Source organism: Ailuropoda melanoleuca, chromosome 3 (genome assembly GCF_002007445.2).
Source record: "Ailuropoda melanoleuca isolate Jingjing chromosome 3, ASM200744v2, whole genome shotgun sequence".
NCBI classification, from domain to species: domain Eukaryota; kingdom Metazoa; phylum Chordata; class Mammalia; order Carnivora; family Ursidae; genus Ailuropoda; species Ailuropoda melanoleuca.
Genome location: NC_048220.1, coordinates 112,314,137 through 112,330,860, shown reverse-complemented (window position 1 = coordinate 112,330,860; position 16,724 = coordinate 112,314,137). Strand labels below are relative to the sequence as shown.

General features: G+C 35.5%; 1 protein-coding gene across 1 annotated transcript in view; it reads right to left on the bottom strand.

Annotated features, from left to right (window-relative positions):
* Positions 1-16,724, bottom strand: part of HCN1 (hyperpolarization activated cyclic nucleotide gated potassium channel 1) — a 382,359-nt gene that overhangs the window by 30,236 nt on the left and 335,399 nt on the right. Inside the window, exon 6 of the mRNA XM_002919635.4 lies at positions 14,270-14,510. Coding sequence (XP_002919681.2) covers positions 14,270-14,510 — 241 coding nt within the window. The remainder of the gene's footprint in view (positions 1-14,269; positions 14,511-16,724) is intronic.

Below are 16,724 nucleotides of genomic sequence, written 5' to 3'. Positions count from 1 at the left end.
ATAAAAGATAAATTATTTGAAATTTTAACGAGGCATATTAATGACATTTTACCTTACTCAGTGGATACTGTATTAATAATATGATTACTTTAATAGGATCAGTTGAACATATGAACAGATTTCAAATGTTTAACAAATGCATGTATAAAGGGGCCATGGACGCCTCTGAAGGGAAGCTAAGGCTTAGCTGATGCTTAATGTTTCCATCCTAGAGGACAACCATCATGCCTTCTCACAGGAGGTAGGGAGGTACAGTAGACAAAACACAGGTTTTAAGTTCAGATTTATGGCTCAGTTTGAAACCTGGCTTTGTTGCTTTTTAGGTACTGGCCTTGGCCAGGTTGTTTAACATCTCTGAGGCTTATTTTATTTTAAATGCTTGAGGCTTATTTTATACCATTTTCCTGAGAGGAAGAGTCAAGAGGAGTCCAGAAACTTCTCTTCCTACAAATAAGACCCTCACTCCTTTAACATTCCAAACTCATTGCCTCACCATCCACATGGCCAGAGCCACGGGACTCCCACATGCCTGGACCTACTCCCCAACTGGCTGTACGGGCAGGGAGTTTATTCCTCACGTTTCCGCCTAGCTTTAATTTTCCTAGAAGCATTTGTCATCATGTGGTAATGTAGTTTAATATTTTAGTAGTTTAGTTTTCCTCATTACATTTTTATTTCTAAAATTAAAGGACCTCATAAAATACAAGCTACACGACTATGGGGAATTTTGTCTATCTTGTTCATTGCTAAATCCCCCAGGGACTATGAATGTGCTAGGCACATGTTCATTCTCTTGCCCTGACTCTACTAGAATATTACTTGGGACCTCTGTTGGTGAGAACGTTGGATGAGATGGTGCATGTGCTAACTGACCTAACACTCTTTCCCCAACCTTGACACACATACACACAGAAAAAAAAAAAAAAAAAAAAAAACCAAAACAACTAAAACTTCTCTGAGTTAAAACAAAACTAATTTGATCTAGAAATATATTCTGTATTATTGTAGAAATAAATCAAGTTAGGCAAAGAATACAAAACTCTGAGTTTGATCTTTCTTTAAATAAGTCTCTATGTCTCACCATTTTGTTTGCCATTCTGTTGGAATGTTCAGTGTGCTGATTATATTCATTTAATTCAGACATTTGAAAAGAGTGGCGAGAGTGTTCCTCAGTTGATCCCTGCTCTTCTGTTTAATTGTACTATGAAGTTGCCACCGTCGGCCATGCAAATATAAAATCAGTATAAAACAAGAGTCCTTTCTGTTCATTTTAAAATTCCATATCAGATACTTAAAGAGGTAGGAATAATAAACCCTAACCTGCTAAATAAGTACAATTTGTTATTATTAGGTTTTAATTGCCTTTCATTACCTTCTTTGGTGTTTAACTTGAACAAATATCAACTGTATGTGTAAAAGAATTGAAAGTGATGCATACCTATTTTTTTCCCATAAACTATCCACTAAAAGATTGTGCTTTCAGTACCCTGCGGTCCACTAATAGCCACTTTAGGTCCCCATAGTGAAAATATAAATGTGGCTATAAGCATGGAACCCAAACAAAATATTATTTTACAAACTTTTACAGAATTTCTTAGTGAAGTGAGTTGGGTTGAATAAGTACATATTTGACTTTTATAGGAATGAACAATAGGGGAAATATTTGTTAAACTATTGAAAACTATGGGATGACTTCATTGGTCAATTTTATAAGGCTAAATTTAGAACTGATCACTTATGTCTTAAGAAATTAGTAGGAGAATGGAAAAATATTCTGTATAGAATTGCATTTTTTTTTGAGTGAGAGAGAAAAAGAGAGAGAGTGCAAGCATGCGAATGGGGGTTGAGGTGGAGGGGCCCAGAGGGAAAGTGAGAATCTCAAGCAGGCTTCATGCCTAGCATAGAGTCCAAAGTGGGACTCGATCTCACAACTCTGAGATCATGACCTGAGCTGAAATCAAGAGTTGGATGCCTAACTGGCTGAGCTACACAGGTACCCCTAGAATTGCACTTTAACTTTTTAACTGTCTTGTAATTGTAGAACATCTCATTTCTTTTTAAAATAAATTTCCTTTAGTCTTATCATTTTTCTTATGCATCACTTATTATCAATACAATTTATTGTTTAACATATTTGATATTCCGTAATTCTCCTATTCAAATGTGTTTCTTTTTGCTCTACCATTCCATCTCCAAACTTTTCCATTAAAAAAATTTAAAAACAATATAAATAAAAGGCAATTCATGCAATAACTTCAGACTGAAAATGGAATCCATTTAGAAATAAGCAATAAGCAAAAATAGGGGCACCTGGCTGGCTCAGTTGAAAGAGCATGTGGCTCTTGATCTTGGGATCATGAGTTCAAGCCAGACGTTCAGTGTAGATAGTAATTAAAAAAATAATAAATAGGGGCGCCTGGGTGGCTCAGTCGTTATGCGTCTGCCTTCGGCTCAGGGCATGATCCCAGCGTTCTGGGATCGAGCCTCACATCAGGCTCCTCCGCTGGAAGCCTGTTTCTTCCTCTCCCACTCCCCCTGCTTGTGTTCCCTCTCTCGTTGGCTGTCTCTCTCTCTCTCGAATAAATACATAAAATCTTTAAAAAATAGTAATAAATAAACTTCAAAAATACTTACAAAAGAAAGAACGAGCAATAATAAATATCTAAAAAATGCAATGGAATTTGACCAAAGCAGTATAGTCAAATTTATATGTACTCAAATTGCAGTCATCACAATGAAGAATGGTAGAAAATAAATATATATACTAATTTTTTTCACTCAAGAAGCTAAAAAAAAGCAAAAAACTAAAATCTAATGATAACGAAAGATTTCATAAAGAAAGAAAATTTCCAGAAATTAGTGAAAGGAAAAAGCTTTTTCTTTGAAAACACCATGAAAATAACAAATATTAATGCAAATGATTCAGAAAATAAAAGTGAGAAAACAAAAAAGAAGTGTTGGGAAAAAGACATATATTACAGATTTAGAGGAGATTAAATAACCATGAGAGGGCTTTCAGTTTTAGTTTTGACATGCTTAGCAGTTCTTACTCCCTCTTAATAAAATAAAATAAAACCAAAATGATAAAACTTCGACTGTCAAGATGTCAGTTCTTCCCAATTTGATCTATGGGTTCAATTCAATCCAAATAAAAATCCTACCAAGGTATTTTATGGATGTTGACAAACTGATTCTAAGTTTATACGGAGAGGCAAAAGACCCACAGTAGGCAAAACAATAAAGCTGGAGGATTGATGCTACCAAACTTCAAGACTTATTATAAAGCTATAGTAATCAAGACAATGTGGTATTGGTGTAAGAACAGACAGATATATAGCGAAATAAAACAGAAAGCCCAGAGACAGACTTTTATAGATACAGTCAAATGATCTTTGATAAAGGAGTAAGGCCAATACAATGGAGAAAAGACAGTCTCTTCAACAAATGGTGCTGGAGCAACAGGACATGCATAGGCAAAAAAAAAAAAAAAAAAAAAAAAAAAAAAAAAAAAATCTTCGCACAGCCCTTGTACTCTTTACAAAAATTAACTCAAGATATTTCATAGACCTAAATGTAAAACACAGACTATAAAATTCCTAGAAGATTACATAGGAAAAATCTAGATGACCTTGGGCATGCTGATGCCTTTCTTAGATATAACACCAAAGACACAACCTATGAAAGAAATAGTTGAGAAGCTAGACTTCATTTAAATTAAAAACTTCTGCTCTGCAAAAGAAAATGTCAAAAAATGAGAAGACAGCCACAGACTGGAAGAAAATATTTGCAAAATACACATTTGGTAAAGAACTTTTATCTAAAATATACAAGGCCGGGGCGCCTGGGTGGCGCAGTTGTTAAGCGTCTGCCTTTGGCTCAGGGCATGATCCCAGCGTTCTGGGATCGAGCCCCAAATCGCTCCTCCGCTAGAAGCCTGCTTCTTCCTCTCCCACTCCCCCTGTTTGTGTTCCCTCTTTTGCTGGCTGTCTCTGTCAAATAAATAAATAAAATCTTTTTAAAAAAATAAAATATACAAGGCAGTCTGAAAACTCAACAACAAAAAAACAACTTGATTAAAAATGGACCAAAGACCTTAACAGACACCTCAATAAAGAATATGTACACATGACAAATACATATGAAAAGATGTTCCACATTATATTTCATCAGGGAAATGCAAATTAAAACGATAAGATATCAGTACACACCTATTAGAATGGCCCAAATCCAGGACACTGACAACAGAAAATAAAAACTGGTGAGCATATGGAACACAATAACTCTCATTCATCACTGGTGGGAATGCAAAATAGTATAGCCACTTTGAAAGACAGTTTGGCAGATTCTTATAAAACTAAAAATACTCTTACCATATAATCTAGTAATCACACCCCTTGGTATTTACTCAAAGGAGCTGAAAACATGTCCACAAAAAACATGGATGTTTATAGCAGCTTCATTCATAATTGCCAAAACTTGGAAACAACCAAGATGTCTTTCAGTAGGTGAATGGATAAATAAACTGTGATACATTCAGACAATGGAATATTATTCTGCACCAAAAAGAAACAAGCTGTCAAGCAATGAAAAGACATGGATAAACCTTAAATGCGTATTTCTAACTGAATGAAGGTAATCTAAGAAAGCTACATATTGTATTATTACAACAAAGGACATTCCTGAAAAGGCAAAACCATGGAGGTAATAAAAAGTTAAGTGATTGTTCCAGAGAGAGAGGAGAGAGAAGAGAGAAGAGAGAAATAGGTAAAGCACAGAGGATTTTTAGGAAGGTGTATGATATTACAATGATGAATATATGTCATTGTACATTGGTCTAAATCCATCAAATATACCATACCAAAAATGAATCCTACGGTAAAACACTTGGGGTGATTATGATTTATCAGTGTAGATTCATTCTTGGTGCCATTCTGGCGAGTGATGTTAATAATGTGGAGGCTAAGCATGTGTGGGGGCAGGGAGCATATGGAAAATCTCTGTACTTTCCTTTTAATTCATGGTAAACCTAAAACTACTCTAAAAAATAGTTTTAAAAAATTAAACAACTGTACGGAAATAAACCCTTGCATATATGATCAATGATTTTTGAGCAGGGTGCCAAGATCATTTAAAAGTAAAAGACATTCTTTTCAACAGATGGTGCTGGGAAACTTTGACATCCATATGCAAAGAATGAAGCTGAACCAATACCTAACACCATACATAACAATTAACTTAAAACGGACCAAAGACCTAAATATAAGACCTGAAACTATAAAACTCTTAGAAGAAAACATAGGGAAAGCTCCACAATATTGGACTTGGCAATTATTTCTTGGATATGACACCAAAGGGACAGGTGACTAAAGAAAACAGCAAATTAGACTTCATGAAAATTTAAAAATTTTGTGCATCAAAATACGCTCTCATAAAAGAAAAAAGGCAAATAAAATATTTTCAAATCATATCTCTGATAAGATTAATGTCCAAAATATATAGAAAACCCCTAAAAGCAACACCAAACAACTTGATTCAAAAATAGGCAAAGGACCTCATACCTATTAGGAAGGTTACTAGCAAAAAACAACAACAAAAAAATCACAAGTGTTGAAAATGTGGACAAATTGGAACACTTGTGCACTGCTGGTGAGAATATAAAATGATAGAGTCACTGTGGAAAACAGTATGAAGATTCCTCAAAAAATTAAAAAATAGAATTACCATATGATCCAGCAATTTTACTTGTGAGTATGTACTTAAAGAATTGAAAATGGTGTCTCAAAGAGCTATTTGTATATCTATGTGCATAGCAGCATTATTTCCAATAGCTATAAATGCGAAAGCAACCCAGCTGTTAATGAATGAATGAATATGTGAAATGTGATACAGACATACAATAAAATGTTCTTCAGCCTTAAAAGGAAGGATATTCTGACATACGCTACAATATGGATGAGCTTGGAAGACATTACGCGAAGTGAAATAAGCCAGTCACAAAAAAGATAAATGCTACATGATTCTCCTTTTGTGAGATACTTAGGGTATCTCCAAACAAACCAAACAAACTGTAGAGACAGAAAATAGAATGGTGGTTGCCAAGGTCTGGGAGGAGGGAAAATGCAGATTTGTTGTTTAAGAGATGAAGAGTTGCAGTTTTACAAGACAAAAATGTTCTGGAGATGGGTGGTGGTACTGGTAGTACATTATGACTGTGTTTTATACCACTAAACCATACACTTAAAAATAGTGAAGATGGAAGATTTATGTTTGTATATTTTGCTACAATAAAAAAAAAATTGAGAAAAAAAAAGAAAGCTAAAGTGTCTATATTACTTTCAGACAAAGCAGATTTCAGGACAAGAAAAATCATCAGGAATAAAATAGGGCATTACATAAAGCCTAAAGTTAGAAGAATAAGGAAATAATAAAATCAGAGCAGAAATCAATAAAATTGAAAACAAAACAATGGAGAAAATCAATGAAAGCAAAATCTAGTTCTTTAAAAAGATTTAAAATTTTTTTTTTCTAGGACAGAGAGAGAGGGAGAGAGAGAAACAACACGAATTAACATCAAAAATGAAAGTGATCATCACTACTGATCCTGGGGTAATTAAAAAGGGATAATAAATGAATACAACAAACAGTTTTATGCCTATAAATTTGAAATTTTAGGTGAAATGGAGAAATTCCTGGAAAGTACAAACTAAATTCACACAATGAGAAATAGGTAACCTGAATAACATTTTATCTATTAAAGAAATTGAATCAATAATAAGTAACCAGCAAAATACGAATCACAGATGTTTTCATCAATGAACTCTGCCAAATATATAAGGAAGCAATAATATCAATCCTCCATAATTTTTTCCAGATAATAAAAGCATTTTCTATTTCATTCTATGAGGTGAGAATTATTTTAATGTAAAACCAAACCAAACCAAAATAAACAAACAAAAAACTACATTACAGGAAAGAATAAGTATCGAGGTGTATCCCTCATGAACATAAACAGAAAAATTGTGATCAAAATATTAGAAAATTGAACCATTAAAAATTATTTCAGGTATGCAGGGCTGAATACAATACAATAGCTGAAATACAATTGAACAATTAAGTAAATATATAGTGGAAGCCAGTTTCTTACTCTTGAGTGAATTATTACAGATAAACAAGAAAAGAAGGTCAAAATTAGCCTATGGTAATGGATTAGAATTTGGAAATATCATATTTAGCTTAACAGACAGATACACATAGAAATATTTATAGACATATGCATATACACAGGTTAGTATATGAGTATGTATCTCTTTGCCTTGTCATCTGAGAGGGTGTAGAAGTAATGATAGCCCAGTAGTAATAGTACACCTGGTGTCCCAATCTTGGTTTCTAAAACCACTCTCCCATGAATGGAACCAGGGATCCTTAGAGAAATGGCTGCATCTAAGACTGGGTAGGAAATATACAAAATGTTCCAGGAGCATCTTATAGTGCTAGAAAAAAATCTCAACAAAACAGAACAAAAATAAAAAACCCCAAGCCCACAATAACAAGAGTGTTTCAAAGGTACACAGGGGCCAACTGAAAGAGGTCCAAATGGCCAAAGCTGGAATAATTTGAGCAACATAATCAATAAAGTCGCATTGGACCCTTGTGCATTGTTGGTGGGAATGCAAACTGGTACAGCCACTGTGGAAGACAGTATGGAGGTTTCTCAAAAAATTAAAAATGGCACTACCCATAATCCAGTAATTTCACTACTGGTATTTACCCAAAGAATACAAAAACCCTAATTTGAAGGGATATATGCACCCCTATGTTTATTGCAGCATTATTTACAATAACCAAAGTATGGAAGCAGCCTAAGTGTCATCATTGGATGAATGGATAAAGAATATGTGGTATATACACAATGGAGTATTATTCAGCCATAAAAAGAATGAAATCTTGCCATTTGCAACAACATGGATGGAGCTAGAGAGTATAATACTAAGCAAAATACATCAGTCAGAGAAAGACAAATACCGTATGATTTCACTTGTATGTGGAATTTAAGAAACAAAACAAAGAAGCAAAGAGAAAGAGAGAGAGATAAACCAAAAAACACCCTTAATCATAGAAAACAAACAGGTAATTACCAGAGGGGAGGTGGGTAGGGGATGGGTGAAATAGGTGAAGGAAATTAAGAGTACACTTATCTAGATGAGCACTGGGTAATACATGGAATTGTGAAATCACTTTATTGTACACCTAGAACTAATACAACACTGTATATTAACTACACAGGAATTAAAAAAATAAAAACAAATAAAGTAGTATTGGATTACAAACCAAATTATAAATAAATATTCATCAGTCCATACTGATAAATAAAAAAGGGCTTAATAAATAAATAATTAAATGTGAGAGTAAATAAATTTCCCATTTAGAATAATTTCAAATAGTTTATGTATATACTCTGCCCCTAAGAAAGTGGAACATTATTCCTCAGTCCTTAGTTGTGGGCTCTGCCTAGTGACTATCCTTCAAACAGAAAAGTATGGAATGAAGGGGAAAAATAACTTTATAGTGGAGAAGCCTGATAAACACTACCTCAATCCAGGTGATCAGTGTTAACATCAGTAGTGATAAGACATATTGATAGTAATACCCTTGGGTATGATGTGAAAATAATGGCACTTTATGTCTGTGATATTCCTCCCCAAAAACCTTACCCCAAACTAATCATGAGATCATTAGACAAATTCCAACTGAGAGATATTCTATGAAATACCTTACCAATGCTCCTCAAATTGTGAAGTTTATAAAAAACAAGGAAAGCCTAAGAAAACTGAGAAACCAAGAGCAAACTGGGGTGCCTGGGTGGCTCAGCTGGTTGAGCACCAGACTCTTGGTTTTGGCTCAGGTCATGATCTCATGGTTGTGGGATCAAGTTCCACGTCAGGCTTACATTCAACAGGGAGTCTGCTTAAAGGATTCTCTCCCTCTGCCTCTTCTCTTCCTACCCCCTGACTCTTTAAAAATAAGTAAATCTAAAAAAAAAAAGAAAAAAAGAGTAAGCTAGAGGACGTCACAAGTAAATGGGATCCTGAAAGAGTATATTGGGCAAAAACTAGGAAAATTTGAATTAAGTGCATGTTTTATTAAGTACCTATTAATAATAATGTATCAATATTGGTTCATTAACTGTGACAAATATATCATAGTAATGGTAAATATTAATAATAGGAAACTGGGTATGGGCTATATGGAATTCTCTGTATAATCTTTGCAATCATTTTGTATCTAAAATTGTTCTAAAATTAAAAATTAGAAGTTTATTGAAAATAAAGGGAACTATGTATGCATATATGTATATATTATGTGAAAATTATTTGAAATCTTCTGTGGATTTTGTTTTTACATGCTGATGTTTAGATCTCAACTCCATTACTCCACTCAATTCTATCAGAAACTCTAAGGTATAATTTTGGCTCTGGCATCAGACTTTATTTTTTTAAGCTTTTCATTATTATGAACAATTGAATTAGATGAACTGAATGATTATTCATAAAGAAGTAGAAAGCTGGAGGACTTTAATAACCATAGAAAACAGAGAATGCTTGACTTGTGAAACCTAAGAAGATTTCAAGTAACAGGTAATGCCTAGATTGTTTAAACTTCCTTAAAATAGAGAATACATTAAAAAAAAAAAGTTTTCTTACTCTTTCCAAGAAGTAAACAAAACCTGATATCCAAAATTAGCTAGGGGATCACAAAAATCACCACCATAGCAATAAATAACAGCCCGATTTCACTTACAGAGATGCTACAATGTGTTAAAAACATTAAATAATACGTCAGGACAAAGTAGTTTTTATCCCAGAAATGATCCTACAGCTCAACACAAGGATATTCATTACTGTAATTGACTTTACTAATAGCGTAACCAGATATATCTAGGGAGACGAGTGTTCCAGTGTTTGTATAAAACCTTAGTCATAATAGCAAATATAACTCTATAGTAATTAAAAGTTCCTTTGAATTGACAAAATGTATGTCAAATGTAAAAATACACTCTTAATGCATAATAACACTTCCAGAAAGTCCTTTCCAGATGTTTCTTCTACATATTTATCACACCCCCATTAATTGCCTCAAAAATGTTTTCCCTTCCAAACCACCTTCCCCAACACATGGCCTGTACACGTACACTTTTATTTTTTACCCTGTTGGCTTTCAATTACTCTTTTTTCTTTCGTTGAACATTGATGCTCTGTGCTTTCTAAAGTAGATTTTTTAGGTCTTAGCTTTTCCAAATCTCTTTTTTCTTAGAACAATCTGCACAAAAGGCTAAGGGGCTAACGAGCAGCACAGAATCATGACAAAGAAGAGTAGGAAGAAGGGGAAGCTGGAAGCTTCAAAAGGGTCCTTCATGGATGAGAGGGAAAGTGAAGGAAGCTAATTAACGAGTTGATAGATTTTATTCAGCCACACTACGTTAATGGATAAGAAACTTCTGGTTATTTTGATATATTCCAAAAAAAAGCATTTAATAAAACTCAAAGCCTTCTTAGTTAATAATTCTTAGCTGTTATTGAAGAAAACTTATTAAAGTCAGCATATATTTATTTTTATATGACAACATGAAATTCATTGCATTTTTCTCAACTACTAATTTGATTTGAATACTTTTTAAATCATTACTGATTTTTTTAGGGAATCAGATATACTGGTTGACTAGTCTCTAACGAACAAATAAAAATCTGTCTCCAGTCTGGACTTACTGATTCAGAATCTCTGATGGGTGGGTCCTGAGCATCTTTGGCTTTAAACAGCCCTCTGATGATTCTGACGTACACACTGAATATCAGACAGAAGACAGGCAACTACACTATTAATTTCAGTGTGAGGCAGACTGAGGCCAAGACCCTGGAAAGCTATGAGAAGTACTATGGGGACACAAAGGTGGGAAACATTGATTCTGACTTAGAAGCCTTCTGAAGAGATGGCGTATTATAAAGTCTGTGAAGGATGAACACAATGTAATAAGGACCTCACTTACGAGAAGGAAAAGAGCTTCATTTGAATTGCCTCTTACAGGGTAACCCTGTAGATATCTGAAGACAGACTTCTTGCCTTTTCCTAAGAAAAACATTTCAGTTTCCTGATGTTGAGGAATATTTAAACATTAAGCTTGCCAAGTCCTGATACTGTAGTACCAGCGGTCTAATATTAATCATTAAGTTTCTAATGTTTTAACAGAACTGGTAGAAACTAAGAAAAAATAGTGTCCCCCTGCTGCTTGTTCCAACGTTATTTCCTCTATGCAAAAGAGCCTCTAATGGCCATATATTAGCATAATGGTTCCTCTGTAGTTGTTTTACTTTTTTGTCTCAACACTACCTGGAAGCATCTTCGATTAGAAGGATTAAAGCCCCTCTATGAATCTGCATGTATCCTAGAAAAGGTACAGAATATATGGTTTTCTTCCTGATACCTAAAAATTGAGTGGATTTTATATATATTTCCCCCCATCCCAGGATTCTCTTTCTTTTATTGAGATGTAATTGACACAATACATTAGTTTCAGGGATACAACTGCAGAGAGTAACAGGAATCACCCATGTCAAGCAGTGACACAAGCCTCGAAGGGCATCGCAGCTAAGACCAACCGCCAAGATTAGCACCAGCTGACAACACACTCAGAACTGATGATGGGCAGAAACAGGGGAGGTCTGCAGAGGCCCAAGACAGATTAAACCCCTTTAAAAAAGGAAGATTTTTGCAGCAAACTATCAGACTTTCAAGACACTGACCCTTTCATATTTGATCACATCAAGAAGGCAGCAGCCAGTGAAGCTCGCTCTGCCGGATCGATCTCTTTCTGAACAGAAGCGAGATCCTCCACTGCTGGGACATAGTAAGCAGCAGGTGCTGAATGAGGGCTGAGCCGACAGACCAGGCTTATCTCAACTGCATGCCCACAGACTGACTTCCTGTTTGGTTGTTCACTTCCTACTCCCCCTACTCTCTTGTTTGTTGTGTAAATTGTCTTGTGCTTTGTTGTGTGAGGAGTAAGAAGCAAAGTTAAAAGAGTGACGTGTCACTGAGTTTGGAATTCTGACTGCTTTATCATTATGTTAACCTTGCTTTATGATTGAATAAAGCTGGCATCATGGAAAGACACAACTCGTGTGTGTGCCTTCCTAGCGTGCTCACGACAATGTAATACTTTGATATTTATATGTATCGAGAAATGATCACTACAGTAAGTCAAGGTAACATCTGTCACCACTTATAGTTACAAAATTTTTTTGTGTGATGAGAACTTTTAAGAACTACTTTCTTACCAACTTTCAAATATACAATACAGTATTAGTTGTTATTATCACATTAGTATATATTGTAACAGCATATTATTAAAGAAATATTTTAACATTTTGCAGAAAGGATGAAATCTTCCATATATGATGGTGGAAAACTTACCTCTTTTGGGGAAAAATACAGAATCTTACCTCACACTATATTCACAAATATATGCTGCATGGGTTAATACTAAATAAAAATGGAATCAAGGTATGTATAATAAAGATAGTAAACTAAAATAAAATATAACAAAATGCAAAACTAAATAAAATAGAGGTAAAGATGGAAAACTTTTTTGTAATTTTGCAGCGTACAAAACCCACCTAAGGAACACAAAATCTCTGATGAAGATCAGAATGATGAAAGGGAAGTTATAAAGACAGAAAAGAAATAGCAACCTTGAGGAAAATAGTTATAGCCTAACAAAAATACATTAGGAATGTTGCTATAAATTGGTTTTGAAAAGGCAAAAAACATATTGGAAAAATATGCAAAGAATAGAAAGAGAAAAAAATAAAATACAAATGATGAATAAATCTTTGAACGCTTCAACCTCAGTATTAATAATGGAAATGCACACTAAACAAGAAAGGGATGCCATCTTTACTTATTAAGAGGACAAAAGTCAAAATGAATTGACAAGGCATGTAGACACAGGCAGTCCCATCAAAGAAACGATTTGGTGCTTATCTCAGTTTAAAAATATGTATAGTCTTGGACCCAGTTATTCAACTTCTACGCAAGTTTTATACATGTGCACAAGTATCAATATATAGCCTATGATAGCAAAAAGTTGGAAACAATTTGTATTTTCAGGGTTTTTAGCAAGGCTAATTTCCATTTATAATGGGTAGCTTTATGGGTCAGCTTGATTGGCCACAGGGGTGCCCAGATTGAACACAATTTTGGATGTATCTGTGAGGGTGTTTCCAGATACGATTAGCATTTGGATGAGTGGACTCAGTAAAGTAGATTGCCCTCCCCAATGTGAGGGGGTATCATCCAAACCACTGGTGGTGTGACTAGAATGAAAGTAGGGTGGGGAGAGTTCGACCCTCTTTTCCTATTTCACTGCTTGAGCTAACATCTCATCTCATCTTCTGCCTTCAGACTGGGATGTACACCTTCGACTCCTCTAGTTCCCAGCCTTGGGAGCCAGACTAAATTCTACCACCAGCTTTCCTGGGTCTCCAGCTTGTCAATGGCCAATCACAAGACTTGTCAGCCTCCATATTTGCATAAGCCAATTCCTTATAATAACTCTCCATTTGTATGTTTATTCTCCTATTTGTTCTGTTTTTCTGGAGAACCCCGACTTACACACCACTCAACTAGAGGCTACATTCCTCAGCATTTCTTACATCTACAGGTGTGCTTGTAACTAAATTCTGGCCAATCGGTTGTAAATAAGCACTGATAGTGATAATTTCAGGTACACCTCTAAAGAGAAGCTGCTCACTCTTCACTTCCTCTGTCCCCTTCTCCCCCTCCTGTAGGCCATATCTAACATGATGGAGAGGAACCAGTTCCTCTTGCATAAATGAGAAAATCACTCTAGAGGATGGCGGACCAACAAAATACATGAAATCTGGGTCCCTGAAAACTGTACTGGGGAGAGCCATTTGACCCTCCTGGGACTTCTGTGTGAGACAAAAATATACTTCCCATCTGGTTTAAGCCAGGGTTCATCAGTTCTAGTTTGCGAAGGTAAAAAGATACTCCAACTAACACAGTAGTAAATGTGCAAGCGCTGAGTATGTGACACTGAAAAGTGAAAACATACCGTTATAGACACTTTTATCAGAATTCAAATACAAGTTCATAGTCAAAACCCACAAATCAGCATCCTGACATCTCCAAAATTCTGAGAAAGACACATAATCAAAGCAACGTTTCGCTCAGTTGCATTTTCTTTTTCACTAACCTCCAAAGTAAGAGCCGTCTGTCAGCTTCATTTCTTTACTGGATTTTGTGATGACACCAGCAACGCCATGTTGAATGAAATACATTTTTTTACCCACAGCTCCTTCTCGTATGATGTAATCTCCTGGTTGAAACACCTCAAATCTCAACTTGCTCAGCATGGCAGTCACAAAATTAGGATCTGCGTTAGCAAACAGCGGCATGGTAGCCACTAGCTTCCGACAGTTGAAGTTGACGATCTCCTAAAGATGGCAAGGGCAGACAAATATGAAGAGAGATATTAATCATATCAGGAAGCAAAGCACAAGCTTACGTTAAAATCTACATATAGCCCAATATTGCAATTTAAGTTCAGAACCAAAGACGCATAAATTCTAATAACCTGCTTATCTCTTTAAAGCCAGAAATTATGTTTTATTTTTGTGTTGGAACTTTGTATTCCCAGCACCTAGTGCAGGGTATGCATATATTAAACATTCAGTAAATGTGAATTGGATATATACGTCTTACCTTTTATAACTACCCAATTCCTTTACTATACTTTATATAAAATTAGAACTCAGATGTGGATGAGTTTTAGTCTCCCTTTTACCTTGTTTTATGAAGAAAAGCCACACTACCTCCTGTTAGCTATAGTATTGCTGCTTTGGTGCTCCATGTGTTGAACAATCTAACTTGCACCTACTGACCAGGATTCTGAAACAAAGGCCCAGCTGCCAGACAAGCATTTGAATGTTTTTTTCTTAATGTTGTTCACATTAAAGTGAAGATAATGGGGTGTGCCAGACGAGTTATACAAAGAAGACGCTAATCTAACTATAATTTATAATTGTAATTCAAACTGTCTGGGCTAGATCAGAAAATCACTCTTTCTAAAGCCTCCTGGGTTTCCACCGGAAGTCTTAGAATGGAAGGACTGTATTTTCCTTTTCCTGAATTGTTTGTTTTATTTCTGGAACCAGGCCAATTCTGAATTAGACTTACACATTTGATTTCATTCTGTAGATGTGGTCCAGATTAGACATAGTGCCATCTTTTTGGACCAAAATAGAGATATGGGACCAACCACTTTTTTAAAAAGATTTTATTTATTTATTTGAGAGAGAGAGAGAGAGAGAGAGAGAGAAAATGCAAGTGCACAGGCAGGGGGTAGGGGCAAGAGGGAGAAGCAGACTCTTGGCTGGGCAGGGAGCCTGATGTGGGGCTGGAGCCCAACGTGGGGCTCGATCCCAGGACCCTGAGATCATGGCCTGAGCCAAAGGCAGATGCTTAACCAACTGAAGCACCCAGGTGACCCTGAGACCAACCATTTTTAATCTCACAAGTTAGATATGTAAAGGGATAAACAATAGGAACCTAAATTTTACCACAAAGCCATTTCTCAAAAATTTCTTCTCCAAGGAGCCCCAAAGGAAAAGGGTTAATCCTGAATTTGTGATCGCTTTTAAGAGACATAGATACTGAAGGAAATCCTGCTAAAAGTTGGGAAAAGGGCAAAAAAATTGGAGGTATTAACAAAAGCTGAGTTCTGAATTCTTGCTTTGGGAAAATATATTATATAAACTAATAGATTACTAACACTGAGGAAAAAAGTTATCTCAATCTTGCTTCACGACCTGACCTTATTTTGGAATAGATAAGAAAATTCCAGCTGATGCAGGGGGCACAAAATTTGGGGTCCACCATGGAAAAAGAAGGTACTTCATTTTTAACAATATCTTGTCAGTTCAGCAGAGCAAAGAAGAGTCTCTAATGGTGGGGTTTCAGGGAGGATGGTAAACTATTTAAAAATCAGCTATAATAAGCAAAAAGTGAACATAGCAACAAAAAAAGAGGTACCTTGTGGTATATTACATGTGGTATCTTGTATAGCGTCATCCAAGACCAAATAATGCTCAGCTGACTCCACGGGGGGCTGTACTGAGGACAACTTGTGGTTAATTTTAACTGGTGCTGAAGAGCCATGGTGGGGGTGGGACTACAGTAAGGCTCAGCATGTAGTATGTGCTCAGTAAATATGCATGTAGATATGGAAGGTGGAAGGAAGGAGGAAAAGAAGAAAAATGGGAAGAAGGGAGGGAAGGAAAGAAGGAAGATGGAGTTTCAGCAGTGGAAAAAAGTGCTCACAAAGACTAGTTTTGTTCCCATTGGGAGATATTTACTTAAAACTCCTTGTAGGCTCTCTCAAGCAAACAGCTTGAGAAACAAGTCTCTGGTGTATAAAAAGTGTTTTTTTTATTATTCAAAATCCTTCTATACAAAAACTTCATGAAGATAAAAGGTGAACCACTCAAGGTATTCAAGGTAAACACATGAGTTGAAAGAAGACAGAGAGAGGTTATTAAAAGGACCACTTGATTGAGTTAATGACTTCACATGTAAAATGACATAGAGGAGGAAAGTGTACATAAGTCAGGTTGCAGAGAAAATAAGAATTTTCAAACAGCGGGGGGGGG